The sequence below is a fragment of the Mustela lutreola genome, chromosome 2, assembly GCF_030435805.1.
Source record: "Mustela lutreola isolate mMusLut2 chromosome 2, mMusLut2.pri, whole genome shotgun sequence".
NCBI lineage: Eukaryota > Metazoa > Chordata > Mammalia > Carnivora > Mustelidae > Mustela > Mustela lutreola.
This window is the reverse complement of record NC_081291.1, coordinates 20956539-20973357: the sequence shown is the minus strand read 5'-3', so window position 1 is coordinate 20973357 and position 16819 is coordinate 20956539. Positions and strand designations below refer to the sequence as shown.

The 16819-nt window shown below is 44.3% G+C and overlaps 1 protein-coding gene across 3 annotated transcripts in view; it reads left to right on the top strand.

Moving 5' to 3' along the window:
• The first annotated feature begins 392 nt into the window (after nt 1–392).
• The window catches only part of DCAF1 (DDB1 and CUL4 associated factor 1), an 82715-nt gene continuing 66288 nt past the window's right edge, over nt 393–16819 (top strand). The window contains exons 1-2 of one of the 3 annotated variants that reach the window (XM_059161027.1): nt 393–473; nt 16500–16617. In XM_059161027.1, the coding sequence (XP_059017010.1) occupies nt 16508–16617 (110 nt within the window). In that variant the 5' untranslated portion in view covers nt 393–473; nt 16500–16507. Of the gene's footprint in view, nt 474–5825; nt 6007–16499; nt 16618–16819 lie in introns of those variants that run through there. The other 2 variants (XM_059161026.1, XM_059161029.1) reach the window with 2 other exon arrangements.

The window sequence follows — 16819 nt, the reverse complement described above, 5'->3', positions numbered from 1 at the left end:
CAGTGATCAGGACTTTTATACATACCGAGTTTGTGTGGGACCCTCTGTTCCCCCTCTTCCCCAGCATCTCAACAGACAGGATGATGGCCAAAGACCACAGACCTAGGCTCCTATTGTTCTCACCTGTTGGCCATGACTAAGATCTGAGAAACGGTCCTCATTCTCAGGTCTTTGCCTGACCCCCTCGTGCTTTTCAGGCTGAACTGCCCCAGACCCCACACCTCCCTCTGGAGTCCAAAGGTCACTTCTGAAGCCCTCTGTACCCCAGGTCATGCCCGCTAATCCCTGCTTGTCCTGGTCCCTGATCCTGTGGGGAGGCAGACAGTTTTGTGACTTCACAAAAAGCTATCCTGTGACAAGTTTGGACCGGATGAAGCAGGAGCTGGGCTGAGGGGCTCCCCCCAGAAACATCATGTGACTTTTCATGGAGAGACATCCCCACCTCTGAGGGAATGAAGAGGAGCTGGCTCATGGTGAGAGCCCAAGACATCTTCTACCTTTAGAAACTCCTTCCCTTGATGACTTCGGCTCCCAGGCCTAACTGGATATTCCCGGCTACACTGGCAATATTTTTCAGAGGTCCAGGCCCACTGCAGCAAGTTTTAGGGAGGGCCAGAAGCTGGTGGCTACTTCAGGTGGTAGTGGTGGGCCTCTGGCCTCTGAATTGGAAGTCAGACCAGCCTCCTCTCATTAGACAAAGCCATTCTTCTCCAGGCTTCTCAAAGTGAAAGAACTGATGGAAGCTTTATGTGACCTGTAGCCTTCATCAGGGTCTGCCCCAGCAGTCTCCAGTGTACCTTCAAACGAGTCAGGACTGAGAGCCCTGAATTCCACAGAAAGGTCTCGTAGCCACAAGCAGGTATTGCCAAAAATCCAAGGTCTTTTCTCTCCAGTGCTGACTCCACCATTCTTTCTCCTGGAAGAATTTATGATTCCAGGAGCCTCAGGCAAAAGAGGTTGGGGGTGTTTTCTTTTTACCTTCCTTGCACCTGTTCCCCAACCTCTACCCTGGAGCATAGCCTCTGGAAAGGGCAGGCCCCAGGAGTCAGCAGGGATGTTGAGGGCTGAGGCATCCAACAAATCCTGGGGGGAAACCGGTGGGCAGAAGTTGACCCTCTTCGTGCTATAGCCCTTGTTTGTGCTAGATGGGTTCCTTGTGAAGGTAGCCCAGGGTTTATCATCTCTGGTCACCCCTTCTGCCCTCTACCTTGATTGTGACATCACCATCCTGCAAGAGGATGCAGGGTAAAGAAACAAGAGTGTTCTGGCCAAGGGTTCCAGATTCAGGCTTTGTCTCAACAGGGAGGCAGTGTGGACAGGCTGGTTTGGGGAGGGTGACATGTCTGGCTTCACATCCAAGGGGCTCCTTGGTCCACTATCTTCACTCACCCTTTATCAGTGGTAGCCCTTGGAGGCATGAAGAGGCCTAGGAGGAGATCTTTTTTTTTTTTTTTTTTAAATATTTTATTTATTTATTTGACAGGGAGAGATCTCAAGTAGGCAGAGAGGCAGGCAGAGGGGGAAGCAGACTTCCCACTGAGCAGAGAGCCTGATGCGGGGCTTGATCCCAGGACCTTGAGATCATGACCTGAGCTGAAGGCAGAGGCTTAACCCACTGAGCCACCCAGATGCCCCTAGGAGGAGATCTTCTTCTTCTTCTTCTTTTTTTTTTTTTTTTTTTTTTTTAAGATTTTATTTATTTATTTGTCAGAGAGAGAGAGGAGCGAGAGTGAGCACAAGCAGACAGAGTGGCAGGCAGAGGCAGAGGGAGAAGCAGGCTCCCGGCTGAGCAAGGAGCCCGATGCGGGACTCGATCCCAGGACGCTGGGATCATGACCCGAGCCAAAGGCAGCTGCTTAACCAGCCGAGCCACCCAGGCGTCCCTAGGAGGAGATCTTCTTAAGCCACCCTCTGATCCATGCAATTTTCTGTTCTGGGCTGGGACAGAGAGTGGACAGGTAATCTCCCAGGTTGGTTGCTCCTCTACTTCCTAGAGCTTCCGAAAATATTCCTTAGAATTTTTCTGGTGGGGAGCTCATTTCTCATTTACATGAGGAAAACCTAAGCTCTTTCAGCAGGCAGTCCTAGGGGGCATTCAAAGAATTGCCAATGGGGACAGCATTAGACCAAGAATAATCGAGATAGGAGTAGTCATCCCTTCCCTAGCATTTACTGTGTGCCGGGCCTCAAGCTAAGCATTTTACATTTACAAGAGGTGAAGGTTTAGGCCAGGGTCCCACAGTTGGTAAAGGGGAGCACCAGTATTAGGATTCAGGTCTGTTTTCTTCCAAAGCTGGACCCAACTGCTGACCCATCTCCTTCTGCAAACTCTTTCCAGTAAAGAGGAAAAACTATGTTCTCATTCCTGACCATAGGTGATAGGGTTAAAGAGAGAAGAGTGGAAGGGAAGAATTTGAGCTTGATATCACTCACATCATCAGCTTGTGGCTAAAGGAGCCTTGACTGCTTGGACTGTCTAATCTTTTTTTTTAAATTTATTTATTTATTTTATTTTATTTTATTTTATTTATTTGACAGAGAGAGATCACAAGTAGGCAGAGAGGCAGGCAGAGAGAGAGAGAGGAGGAAGCAGGCTCCCTGCTGAGCAGAGAGCCCGATGCAGGACTCGATCCCAGGACCCTGAGATCATGACCTGAGCCGAAGGCAGCGGCTCAACCCACTGAGCCACCCAGGCGCCCTGGACTGTCTAATCTTTAATGAGACTTACTGGGAGACAGCTGTTCTGATGTCCTATTTTGCAGTTGATTTAAGAGAGGCTCTAGGGGCCACTGGTGGGGAGTCCTTGGGGTTCGTGGCTGAGCAGTGATTCTGCAGGGGGGTTGCCAGATAAAATATAAGATGATCAGTTCTCTTTCAGATAAATTTCAGATAAACTGTATTTAAAAAAAATTCAAGTATGTTCTAAAGATTGCAAGGGGCTTTTCTGGAGGTTCCGCAGTCTTGCTGGAACCCTGGTGGAGAGGAGGTGGGGTGGGTCTCTGGGAAGGATTCCTGCTTCACTTTGCATCTGAGCCTCAGGGCCCTCTATGAAGTTGTACTTGTGGGAACAGGAGGCAGGGACTGGGTTCTAGAGATGGCTGCTGCTGTGGCCACTGGACAAGGTGGGTTTGAACTTGTCTTTGTAGAGCCCCAGTTTCTCCCTCTGCAAGGTGAGGGTGGTGGATGTGGATGCTGTCACACAGTGGCTTTTGTGCACACCGCATGGGCAGTGGGGCAGTGTTCCACTTTTCTAGGTGGCTGCCAGGGTTCCCAGGCAAGGGGAGGGCACCAAGTGAATGACTTGGAATTCCCTCTTTGTCCAGCTGGGGGAGGGTCCCCAGAGCGTCGTTATAGCCCTAAGCCTCTCCATGCTGGCTCCTGGGACCCTTGGACACTTGCAGGAGCAGTCTTGCTCAGCCAACAGTAAAGCAGGGGTGGATGTGGGATTGCTGGCTTTGTTTTCTGGCTCCAAGAAGTTGTAGGAGGAGGCACAGGAACTGTGTGTCACCAAGGTGGGGGTGGGCTGGTGGGAACACCTGGGTTCAGTGGGCCTGGATGTAGGTGACTGCAGAGAAGGGGTGGTAGACCAGGGTGGAGCATCCCGAGGCCCAGAAGACTTGATGCTATTGATTTTCGTACTCCAGTGCATGGGAATGCTTAGCTGCCCAGAGATGGGCAGCTCTCTCTCTTTTTCTGCCACCAGGCAGCCCTGTAAGCGTGACTTAGTGCCCTTCAGGATGGTGGCTGCTGCTTTCTGAGGCACACCACAGGGAGGGGCTGGACACAGGCAGAGCAGGGGGAGACAATCCAGAGATATCCCAATGAGGCCAAGGAATCTCTTTCCAGTGATTCAGGAGCGATGTGTCAGAGCGAGTCAGGTGTGTGGGTTTGTGCTTGTAGGTACTAAGATGTGAAAGTGTTGTCTGTGAGGACTGGTGCCAATGCATAGGTGTGCATGTCTCTGTATCGGGCACATGTTCTTGTCCTGTGGAATGTGTCAGTGCGCATGCTTGGAATGTGAATGGTGCCTGGAAACCAGGGTGCTGTCCCTTACATTTCTCAGAGTGGTAGACTGGGTGTACTAACAGTTGTGTGGCTGTGTGTGTGTGTGTGTTGGCAGGGGTTAGGAGGCTGCAGGCATTATGGAGCAAAGATTCTGGAGAGAACAGCTCTAGAGGCCCTGTATAGCTCCTGTTCTGCTTCCCCAGCCTCCCTCTTCTCCAAAGTTCCTCTGTGTTGCTCTTCAATCCCATCACTGACCCAGGGCTGCAGCCTGGGTTTCTGAAGGGGAGCAGTGCCATCTGGTGGCAGAGTGAGGCTGCGCCAGGAGCTGGTGAGCAGGACCCTGGGTTCACTCAAGGGCTGTTTCAGGATCCCAGTCTATAGGAAATTCACTGCTGTGCTAGCTAGACCATGGAAGGAGGGAGGGTATCTGAGGCTTAAATGTTCCAAATTCATGCATTTTGGGTTCATGGATCAGGAAGGCATTTCAGGAAAGTCAGCTGAAAGAATGCTGGAGGATAGGTGTAGGACAGTTGTGAGTGCAGTCTCTGGGTCCACAAACCTGGGCCCTGTTCCTTGGGCCGCCTCTCTGAGCTCAGATTTCTCATGTGTAGAGGTGGCTACCCATATCTACCCTGTGGTGGTTGTGAAGGTTGTATGAAAAAGTTTGGGTTAAACTCTTGGCTTAGAGCCGAGCCTGCTGTAAATTCAAAGGAAATGGTAGTACCCATTACTAATACAGGCAAAGTTCCAGAAGCACAGAGAAGTGAGCTGTGTGTCATGGCAGGTGAAGGGGTTGCAGAGAGGTGACAGGTCTGTGGCACTGTCACCTCACATTCTAGAGTTTTGTGCCTGAGCAGCTACTCCAAGTTACACACTCAAATGAGGAGGGAGGTCTCTTTTCTGGAAAGAGAGGAATAAAATCAGGAGACCCACATCAGGCTCTAATAGCTTCTTACCAGTTGCGGAACCTGAGCACAGCAACAGGCTTGCTGTGTCCTGTGTTCCCACCCCTGTGAAAATGTTGTTTGTAAGGACTCCATAGCAATGCATAGAAACTTGCTCAGTACTCCCAGAGAAAGAAAGGCTGGGTAGGATCTTGTCAGGTAGAGATTCTGTCGGCTGCAGAGTCACATTTATTTTTCATGTCTGTAAAAAGGGATCCCTGAGTCAGAGTCAGGAGTCGTTCTGGTTCCACTGCTACTTGGTTGTGGGATGTTAGGCAAGTCATTGGTTTTCCTTTTCCCAGTTGCAAAACAAAGGACTTAATTTAGATGACCTCTGAGCCTTGCCTTAATCTATGGTCTTTTAGTTTTTTCCCTTTTCTCTGCCCCACATGAGACCTAGGATAAGTATTTATTGATCCTTCAGGTTAGCCCTTGAACATAAAGACAAAGGAAAAGCAGTGTCTTCTTTTTAATGAATGTTGTGATTTCTAATATGCTTGTGGGAGATATTTTCCGAAATACTGTTATACTCTAGGTATAATGGGGCAAATGACAGAATAGAACAGAGGCTCACCCCTGTCACAGAGAGCTGAATAAGGTACTGAGAATGTGTGAAGTGGCTGTAGCGCTGACTTGGATGGATCGGGTCCACCCCTATTCGCTTCCGCCTGCCGAAGGTGCCAACGAGTACACAGCAGTTCGAGTCTATGCGGAAAAACTATAAAGCCCAGAAGTCAATGCGCGGAGAGCTAGTACACAAGCACCAATGTAGACTGGTAGGCCCCTCCCCTACAAGCTGAACTTCATTTCCCAGGAGGCTCCGGGGCTTTTCGATTTCTCCTTCCGCCCACTGCCCCGAGCCTCGCGCCAAGTCGGGGTGCGCGCGCGCTCGCGCGCGGGGCACGTAGCACGCGAGTGACGCATAATATGTGGGCCGCTCTGCATCTGTGGTCGCGCTGTGTGTGAGTGAGGGAGAGTGAGTGCGGGACCTGAGGCGGTGTGTGTGAACTGTGGCCGCTGGCGGGGTCAGGGGGGAGCGGCGGAGCCGCCCGGGAAGGTGAGTGGGGGAAGGAGACAGACGGCTCTCTCGGAAGGCCAAGAGAGGACAGGGCGTGTGGCCGGGCGGGAGAGAGAGTGGGCGCCGGACTGGGGGAGGGGCGGCACCTGCCTGGGCCGCCGGCGGGGAGGGGGCGGGCCGGGCCGGTGGGGAGGCTGGGTACGGGGCCTGACAGGACTTTTCCTTCTCCAGATTCTTGGTTCGGGGGCGGGGCCTCCACGGTCTCCCAGTCCGCAAAAGAAGCTTCCCGAGAGTAACTCTTCCGCCCGGATTGGGGGGCACGGGTGTGCTTGCCCCTGCCTGGAGGAGAGATGCTTCTCATTCCCCTCGTCAACCTTTCTCCTTCCACTCTTTCCATTTTCCGTTCCGTACGGGCTGGGGGGCTCCATCTTCTCTGCCGTACGGCGGCCCCCTTCCCGGGCTGTGTCTCCGCCTCCAGCTCCAGTCACCTGGGCGGGCTCTCCCCTCCCTCGGCCTCGTGCCACCTCCCTTTGCACCCGTCCGGCTTTCTGACCGGGCGAGGGGGGCGGAGCTTTCCGGGCACTCCTCCCCCCCCCCCCGGTGGAGGGGAGGGGTGGAGAGAGAGGTGTGTGGGTCTTGCAGCGTGGAACCAAACCTCCAAGAGTGCCCGCCAAGCTTCCCGGGAGCCTATTTCCGGGGATTATAGTCGTTTTCATCTGGGGTGACAAGCATTTGCTTAACTCTTCTCTTCCTAGACGGTTTCCGTCTCACTTCCTCTTACACAAGTGTTAGCGCTTGGGTTTCGCATTTGTTGATGAATAATTTTGGAGTGTGTAATGGTTGTTTTTGAGTCCAAAATGAATTGTCTTTGCATACGTCATATTGTCCTCAGTTTTTCTTTACTCTGCCTTTTCTGCGAAGCCTTTTAATTACTATACACGTTTAATTATTAGCATCATCTTCCTGTTATACACGCTTTGTTAATGTACAGAGTGAGGGGTTCATTGGCAGTGTCTTCCTGTAATTTTCTTTTTCCTGTGTACTGGAGTTTACCTTTAAGGTTTATATAAGCTTGTATATGTAGACGCTTTAGGAATTGATTTGGTATATTTTCGCGTGATGCTGTCAAGATTTTGGTATCTAACAGTATTATCTATTTTCGAGTCGTAATGTATTTTGGTTGTTAATAGATACAGAAACTGGAGACTATAAAGGAAGTCCTCGAAATCTCTTGAGTAGTTGAGCACAGTGTTTTACTGTTCTACTTGTTGTACAGTTATTAAACTTAATAGGGGAAGAATCTGGTAGAATGAACCACAACATGGTTTGAAGTGAATGAAATTGGGTTTGTATCAGTTTTATTATTTTATTATTATTATTTTGTTATTGTCACGGACACTAATAGAAAATTGTTTTATGTGATTTTATATGTCATATTAATTATTGGGTAAGTTTTACTTGAAGTTCCAAACTTGGATTTCTCACCCCCTCCCCCGCCTTTTTTTTTTTTTTTAAATAAAGAAGAATGCTTTCAGACATCTGTTTCATGATTTTAACCTTATGAGGTCTGTCCTTAACGTGGACTTGATTTTAGGCTTTGGCGTAGTTTATGCTGAATAGGCCATTAGGTATTATGTATTTGGGGAGTACAGACTTTATGATTTAAAGTTACAAAAGTTTACCAAAAAATAGCAGAAAAATGATAGTGCTGGGTTAATAACCTGTCCTGGAAAATCTTTATCCTACCATTACCCCTCAGAAAGCTGTTACCTTTGCAAAAGTAATAGGTATTATGTTTCCTGTGTGTTCTTCCAGAGTTATTTTATTCTAGGGACAGGTGCATGCATGTGCCAACACACACGTTTGGCTTTTCTCATTTGACATATATTTAAGAGCTGGTTCAAATTAGCAAGGAAATGCATCTTAATTTTTTCAACTTCTTAATTATGGAAGTTTTCAAACAGTTGAAAGAATAGTGAAATGAACACTTGTTCATCCATCCAGATTTGATGATTATTGATACTTTGTTATATTTTCTCTATAGGTGTGGTGTGTATTTCTTACTTTGTGGAATCATTGGAAATCACTTGCATACACATCACCCTAACATATTGGCAGGAAACCTTTAGGATAAAGACATTCCACATATTTTTTGTAGGGCTTTATATTATTTCATTGCATTTAACCCTCGCAACCTTCACAATAGCCATTTCCTTTTTACAGATAAGGCAGTTGAGATTTGGAGAAGTTAAATAACTTGACCCCATTTCACAGTATTACCATTTGCAGAGTTGGCATATGAATGCTTGAAACCCTTTTCTAAAGTACCAGTTGATTGGTCTTTGGGACTTCTCTCAGCCCATTCTGTCATGTGCAAAAAAGGGCATGGTGGTTGTGAAAATTCAGAGTAGCATAAGAAATTAGCCAAAATCTGTCCCATATTAATATTCAGTAATTGGTAACTATTGTGTCATTACTGGATAGGCCATAAATTCTGTGTACCACTTAAAGAGCTCACTTTAAAACATGGTGAATTGAGTAGTGTACTTTCACTGTTCAATGAGCAGGGATGACTGAACCTTTAACATTTTATATAAATTGTCTTTCATTGATAATGAAATGAATTATCATCGATATTATTTTAGTCTGAGTTTATATTTTTCCTGGGCAAGTGATCATTCCCAAAGTTATAATTATTAAGTGTAATTCATTGCAGGTTTTGATTTTTTGTTTTAATTTTTTTTTAAGATTTTATTTATTTATTTGAGAGAGAGAGCATGAGAGGGGAGAAGGTCAGAGGGAGAAGCACACTCCCCATGGAGCTGGGAGCCTGATGCGGGACTCGATCCTGAGGCTCCAGGATCATGACCTGAGCTGAAGGCAGTTGCCTAACCAACTGAGCCACCCAAGTGCCCTCGTTGCAGGTTTTGAAAATGATGCCAAAAGAATGTTTCTAAATTGAACTCTAAAATTCTATTATTTAAATGCTCTTGAGTTGACCTTTATTAAACCTAATATTTTCCTTTAACTTCAGTGTTATGTGCCCTACTATGTTGATCACTTAAGTTGTCCAAGAGGCATTTCCTCCTGATATTCCTTTTTTTTTTTTTTTTTTTTTAAAGATTATTTATTTACTTATGAGAGAGAGAGAGAAAGCGCATGCATGCGCGTTCAAGCTGGGAGAGACAGAGAAGCAGGCTCCCTGACGAGCAAGGAGCCTGATGTGGGACTCGATCCCAGGGCCCTGGGATCATGACCTGAGCATAAGGCAGCGGCTTAACTGACTGAGCCACCCAGGTGTCCCATCCTCCTCTTTTTTACACTTTATATTTTTATTTTTTAAAAGATTTTATTTTTTTATTCGACAGAGAAAGAGCAAGCACAAGCAGGGGGAGCAGTAGAGGGAGAAGTAGATTCCCCACTGAGAAGTGAGCCTGATGTGGGGCTCAATCCCAGGACCCTGGGATGGTGACCTGAGCAGAAGGCAGATACCCAACTGAGCCACCCAGGCACCCCTTTATTTTATTATTTTTTTTATTTTTAGCTTTTTAAAGTAGGCTCTGTGCTGCACATGGACCCCAGTGTGGGGCTTGAACTCACAACCCTGAGATTAAGACCTGAGCTGAGATCAAGAGTTGGATGCTTAGCTGACTGAGCCACCTCCGTGCCCTTGTTTTTCTCCACTTAAAAAAAAAAAAAATTGTGGTGGGGTGCCTGGGTGGCTCAGTGGTTGGGCGTCTGCCTTCAGCTCAGGTCATGATCCCAGGGTCCTGGGATCGAGCCCCACATTGGGCTCCCTGCTTGGCGGCAGCCTGCTTCTCCCTCTCCTGCTCCTCCTCCTGCTCCTCTCTCACTGTCTCTCACTCTATGTCAAATAAATAAATAAAATCTTTAAAAAAATTTGTGGTAAAATTTGTATACCATAAATTGACCACTAACCATTTTAAAATGTTCAATTCAGTGGCATTTAGTAGACTAATGATATTGTGCAACTGTTACCTCTTTCAGTTTCAAGACATTTTCATCACCCCATTTCCATCACTCTATATCTTCCCCTTTCCCAAGCCCCGGGCAACCAGGAGCCAGCTTTCTGATGGATTTACTTATTCTGGATGTTTCACATAAGTAGAATCCTACAACATATTACCTTTTGTGCCTGCCTGCTTTCACTTAGCATATTTTAAGTTTTCATTAGTGTTAACATGTATCAGTACTTCATTTCTTACTATGGCTGAATAATAGGGCATTGTATGAATGTAACTGTTTTGTTTATGCATTCATCTTTTGATGAATATCTTTTGGTCCTTGTTTCCATCTTTTGGCTATTGCAAATATGCTACTTTGAACATTTGTGTGTAAATATTTCTTTGAATGTCTGTTTTCTTTTTTTTTTTTTTAAAGATTTTATTTATTTGACAGAGAGAGATCACAAGTAGGCAGAGAGGCAGGCAGAGAGAGAGAGAGGGGAGGAAGCAGGCTCCCTGCTGAGCAGAGAGCCCGATGTGGGACTCGATCCCAGGACTCTGAGATCATGACCTGAGCCGAAGGAAGCGGCTTAACCCACTGAGCCACCCAGGCGCCCTGAATGTCTGTTTTCAATTCTTTTGTATATATATATCTTGGTATGGAATTGCTGGGTTATGTGGTAATTCTGTATTTAATTTTTTCTTAAAACTTTTTGAGAAGAGGCCAGACTGTTTCCATAGTTGTGCCATTTTATTTCCATCAGTATTGTGCATTCCAGTTTCTCCTGCCTGTGCTTGTTATTTTCTGTTTTTTTGGTTATAGTCATTCTAGTAGGTGTCAGTGGTATCTCATTGTGGTTTTGATTTTCATTTCTCTGGTGGCTTATGATGTTGAGCATATTTTCATGTACTTGTTAGCCATTCGTGTATCTTTGGGGAAGTGCCCATTCAGGATTTCTGCCCATTTTAGTTAATTGATTGATTGATTGATTAATTATTGCAAGAGAGAGTGCGCACACATGAGTGAGCACTAGCTATAGGGAGGGGCAGAGGGAGAAGCTGATTCTTCTCTGAGTAGGGAACCTGATCCGGGATGTGATCCCTGGGATCATGACCTGAGCCGAAGGCAGAGGCTTAACCCGCTGAGCCACCCAGGTGCCCGTCTTCCTATTCTAAAATGAGGTTTGTTGTTGTTGTCGTTGTTGTTATGGAATTGTAGGAGTTCTTTATATATCCTATCCAGAATCCTTATCAGATATATGATTTGCGAATACTTTCTTCCATTTCATGGTTTGTCTTTTCATTTTCTTGATAATGTCGTTTGATACACAAAAGTTTTAAAGGTTGAAGTCCAATTTATCTTGTTTGTTGATTTGTTGCTTATTCTTTTGGTGTCACAAGTAAAAATCCTTTGCCAGTTTCAGGGTCATGAAGATTTACCCCTATGTTTACCTCTAAGAATTTTATAGTTTAAGCGTCTGCATTTAGGTCTTTGATTCATTTTGAACTAATTTCTTTTATGTGGTATGAGTCAAGGATTCAACTTTATTCTTTTGCATGTGTATATCCAGTTTTCTCAGCACAATTTGTTGAAATACCATTAGACTTTCTACTAAGAGTCTACTGGTCTTTCAGTAAATTCTTTCCCTATTGAATGTTCTGGCACACTTACTGAAAATTAGTTGGCTGTAAATGTGAGATTTTTATTTCTTCACTCAAAGAGTTCTTTTGCCGTGGTGTATGTGTCTTCTCTCCTAACACCCATACCATAGTGTTTTACTCACTGTAGCCTTGTACTAAGTTTTGAAATCAGAAGTGTGAATTCTTCAACTTTGTTCTTTTTAAAGAAGATAGTTTTGGTTTTCACTGTTTTCATTTTTGCAAAAAAATGTCATTAAGATTTTGATAGGGATTGGATTGACTATTGACAACTTTAGAGAGTATTGACATTTTAACAATATTAAGTCTTCTAATCCAGGAACATAGGATGGCTTTCCATATATTTATTTAGTTTTTCTCTATTTTTTCCCAGCAGTGTATTGTAGTTTTCAGTGTATGTAAGTCTTGTGCTTTTGGGGTCAAATTTATTCCTTAATATTTTATTATTTTTGGTGCTATTATAAATGATATTGTTTTCTTTTTAGAATTTATTTTATTATTATTATTATTATTTTTTAGTAATCTCTACATTCAGTATGGGGTTCAAATTCACAACCCTGAGATCAAGAGTTGCATGCTCTTCTGAGTGAGCCAGCTGCCCCAATAAAATTGTTTCCTTAATTTCACATTTGGAGTGTTCATTGCTGGTATATAGTAATATACCTGATTTCTGTGTGTTGATCTGTAGTCTGTAATTTTGCTAAAATTTCTTAATTAGCAGTAATCGGGTTTTTTTTTTTTTTTTTTTGCAATTTCTCTCTGTATAGAATCATGCACGTGTGAATAAGGTTAATTTTACTTCTTCTTTTCCAACTTGGATGCCTTTTCTTCCTTTTTCTTGCCTGATTCCTATGGCTAGAACTCTAGTACAATGTTTAATACAAGTGTGAAAGCAGGTATCCTTGTCTTTTTTGTGATTTTGGGGGAGAAAGCTTTCAGTCTCACCATTGAGTATAATGTTAGCTGTGGGTTTTTTTTTTTTTTTTAATGCCCTCTACCACGTTGAGGAAGTTCTCTTCTATTCCCAGTTTGAGTGTTCCCCCTCTAAAGGGGTAATGGATTTTATCAAATGCTTTATCTATATCAGTCAGATGAACATGTATTTTTTTCCTTCATTCTATTATATTACATTAGTTGATTTTTAAAAAAGATTGTATTTATTTATTTATTTGACAGACAGAGAGAGAAAGAGATCACAGGTAGGCAGAGCAGCAGGCAGAGAGAGAGGGGAAAGCAGGCTCCCAGCTGAGCAGAAAGCCTGATGGTGCCTGATCCCAGGACCCTGAGATCATGACCTGAGCTGAAGGCAGACACTTAACCCACTGAGCCACCCAGGCGCCCTCATTAGTTGATTCTTGTATGTCAAACCACCTTTGCATTTCTAGGATAAATCCCACTTGGTCATGATACATATTTCTGTTAATGTGCTGCTGTATTCAGCTTGCTAGCATTTTGTTGAGATTTTTGCATCTGTATTGATAAAGAATATTTGTAGTTTTCTTGTGATGGCTTTATTTGGCTTAGGCATCAGGGTAATGCTGGCTTCGTGGAATAGATTAGGAAGTGTCCTTCTTCTATTTTGTGGGAGAATTTGAGATTGATGTTAATTTTCTTTAAACTAAATTAGAGTTCACCAGTAAAGCCATCTCTCTCTTACACTTTTAGGATGTGTCTTTGGAGCTTAATTTTGCTGTTAACTGCTTTGCATGGTTTCTAGATCTTTATCATAAAATGCCCCCCCCCATTCCTCAAGGTTGTGAAGGTCATGAAAAACAAGGAATAACTCAAAAACTCATAGACCCGAGTACGTGAGGGAGACATGACACCTAAGTGCAGTGTAGTATCCTCGAGATCTTGGAACAGGAAAAGGACGTGAATGGAAAAACTGCTGAAATCTAAATCAAGTTGAGTTTAGTTAATTACTATATCAATGTTGGGATTCTTAATTTTGACATTATTCCACTTTAAAATAATATTCCTTTCAGAGATCCTTAAATTACTGGAATGCATGGGGCATGGGGCAAGAAGGACACATGGACATAACATTCAGGGCACTTTTGTTCTTTTATCTTTACCTTTTCAATAAATTAGTGTATCAAAGTTTAAAAAAAAAAATAATATGGTGGCATTAGGGGAAACTGAACTGGGTGAGGGGTATATGTGAATTCTTTCCAATATCTTTGCAGCTTTTTTTGTAAATCTAAAATTATTCCAAATAAGGTTATTTTAAAAAATGCATAGTCAGTTACAGTAAAAAATACAGCCTGAGTTTTTAAGTTAAAGTCAGAGGTCCGTATTAGTCACACCTGCAACATTTCCTTTCTGTGACTCTGGCTATAAAGACTGAAAATGTGGATTCTTCTCAGTAGAAAAGAAGGCTTTAGGGGCGCCTGGGTGGCTCAGTGGGTTAAAACCTCTGGGTTTGGCTCAGGTCATGATCCCAGGGTCCTGGGATCGAGCCCCACATTGGGCTCTCTGCTCCGCAGGGAGCCTGCTTCCCCCTCTCGCTCTCTGCCTGCCTCCCCCTCTCGCGCTCTGCCTGCCTCTCTGCTTACTTGTGATTTCTGCCTGTCAAATAAATAAATAAATAAATAAATCTTTAGGGAAAAAAAGGCTTTAAATTAAAAATTTTTTTTGAAAAATTTGTTCTCCTTTAGTGACATGGATCACTATTCACTATTAGTATTGCCTCTACTTTATTAAAACACAAATGTTTACATTTTAGAGAGTTGATGGTATCTTTCACAAGTATTTCCTTTGGTCTTACGGTAGGTATCTTTAGAAGAATCAATAATAATCCTCGATCAGTCAGTAATCTCTTTTTAGTGTTAGACTGTTTTTATAGAATTGTTGCTATTTCTGTGAAAATACAAATTTTGGGTGGAATGTCTGACATTTGATCCTAAGACTACTTTGGCAAAGAAGTTGATCTGTAAACCATCTAAACATTTGGGTCTCGGGGCGCCTGGGCAGCTCGGTGGGTTAGGCCGCTGCCTTCGGCTCGGGTCATGATCTCAGGGTCCTGGGATCGAGTCCCGCGTCGGGCTCTCTGCTCAGCGGGGAGCCTGCTTCCTTCTCTCTCTCTCTGCCTGCCTCTCTGCCTACTTGTGGTCTCTCTCTGTCGAATAAATGAATGAGAATCTTTGAAAAAAAAAAAAAATAAACATTTGGGTCTCGTTTACCCCTTTTGGAGCCCCTTATAAATAAGCCTCTTTTCTTCATACAGCTTTCTCATGTAGCTCCTGCAAAGCTTGTCTCAGCTCCCTCTTCTGTATCCCTGGTCTGACCACTCAACCCAGCAACTTCTCTGTCTCCAGCCTCTCATGCCTCCTAGGAAGTCAGCAATGAGAGATCTTAGGGAGCCTGAGGGACAGATGGACTTATTATAATGCTCCTTCCAAACTTTCATGTTGGTAGTGATATCCACTTTAGTTCTTGGGTTTTTGTTAACAATTGACAGGGACTGGAGCACCTGGGTGGCTCAGTCGGTTAAATGTCTGCTTTTGGCTCAGATCATGATCCCAGGATCCTAGGATGGAGCCCTGCATTAGACTCTCTGCTCATTGGGGATCCTGCTTCTCCCTCTCCCTCTACCGCTCCCCTTGCTTATGCCCTCTTGTGCTTGCTGTCTCTCTCTCTCTCTTTTAAATAAATAATTAAAATTTTTTTTATTTACTTATTTGACAGAGACAGAGTGAGAGAGTGAACACTGAGCCGAAAGCAGACACTTAATGACTGAGCCACCCAGGTTCTTCTCAAATAAATAAATAAATTCTTTTTTTTTTTTTTAAAGATTTTATTTATTTATTTGACAGACAGAGATCACAAGTAGGCAGAGAGGCAGGCAGAGAGGGGAGGAAGCAGGCTCCCCGCTGAGGAGAGAGCCCGATGCGGGGCTCGATCCCAGGACCCTGAGATCATGACCTGAGCCGAAGGCAGAGGCTTTAACCCACTGAGCCACCCAGGCGCCCCAATAAATAAATTCTTAAAAAAAAAAAGGGGGGGTGCCTGGGTGGCTCAGTGGGTTAAAGCCTCTGCCTTTTGCTCAGGTCATGATCTCAGGGTCCTGGGATCGAGTCCCGCGTTGGGCTCTCTGCTCAACGGGAAGCCTGCTTCCTCCCCTCTCTGCCTGCCTCTCTGCCCACTTGTGATCTCTGTCCAATAAATTAAAAAAAAAAAAAAAGAATTGTCAGGGACACATTATTTATCTTTCATATAATTTTCCCCTAAAGACTTAGAAGAGAAAAATATTTTGGGAGTGATTTTTGCCACCTTTCCTGTTAAAAAACATAGCTTCAAAGTTTTAGACCTCAGAGAGCTAGAGTAGGGATTGGTGTGTGTGTGATATGTAGGTGTATACATTTCTTTAAAAAAGATTTATTTATTTTTAGAGGGAGGGGGAGGGGCAGAGGGGGAAGGAAAGGGAAAGGGAGAGAGACTCTGAAGCCAACTCCTCAGTGAGCCCAATGTGGGGCTTGATCCCATGACCCTGAGACTATGACCTGAGTTGAAACCAAGAGTCAGATGCTTAACCCACTGAGCCACCCAGATGCCTCAGTTGTATGCGTTTTTGAGGAGATAAAGGGACCCTAGCTTTTTGACTGTTTCTTAGCGGGGTTCCTGGTCCTAGAAGTGGTGAGAATCACAATTTTGATCCAGTTGCTTGTCTCATTTGACAGTTGAACAAAGCGAGGCTGGGAGAGGGTGAAAGGACTTGAAGAGTATCCTGGTCCCAATGCTAGGTTTCCCATTGTACCACAAATAAAATTATCTGAATGAAGGGTCTGGGAGTTAAGTTTTTGTTGCTTGCTCATCCCTTTTCTCTCCCCTTTTCAATTTTTGTAGGAAGTATGTTAGGTTTATTTGCCTGTGTTCATGTGCTATTTCTGTATATTTTTGATTCCTTAGGCCAAGCCATGACTACAGTAGCGGTGCATGTGGACTCCAAAGCTGAGCTCACTACCCTGCTGGAGCAGTGGGAAAAGGAGCATGGCAGTGGGCAGGACATGGTACCTATTCTTACCAGGTAGGAACAATTATGTTTTTTTATAAATCTGTTTGAAAAAAGGGACAAATTGGAGGCAAGTATGGGAACATTTTCATCTTGACTACGAATTCTGAATCCATTTTTTCTTTCAGAACTAGTCTTTTTCTCACTACTTCTTGACACTCTACATTTCTTCTCAGGCTGTTGGTCCTTATTCTCCTTTGTAGGTTCTTCTCTTGTC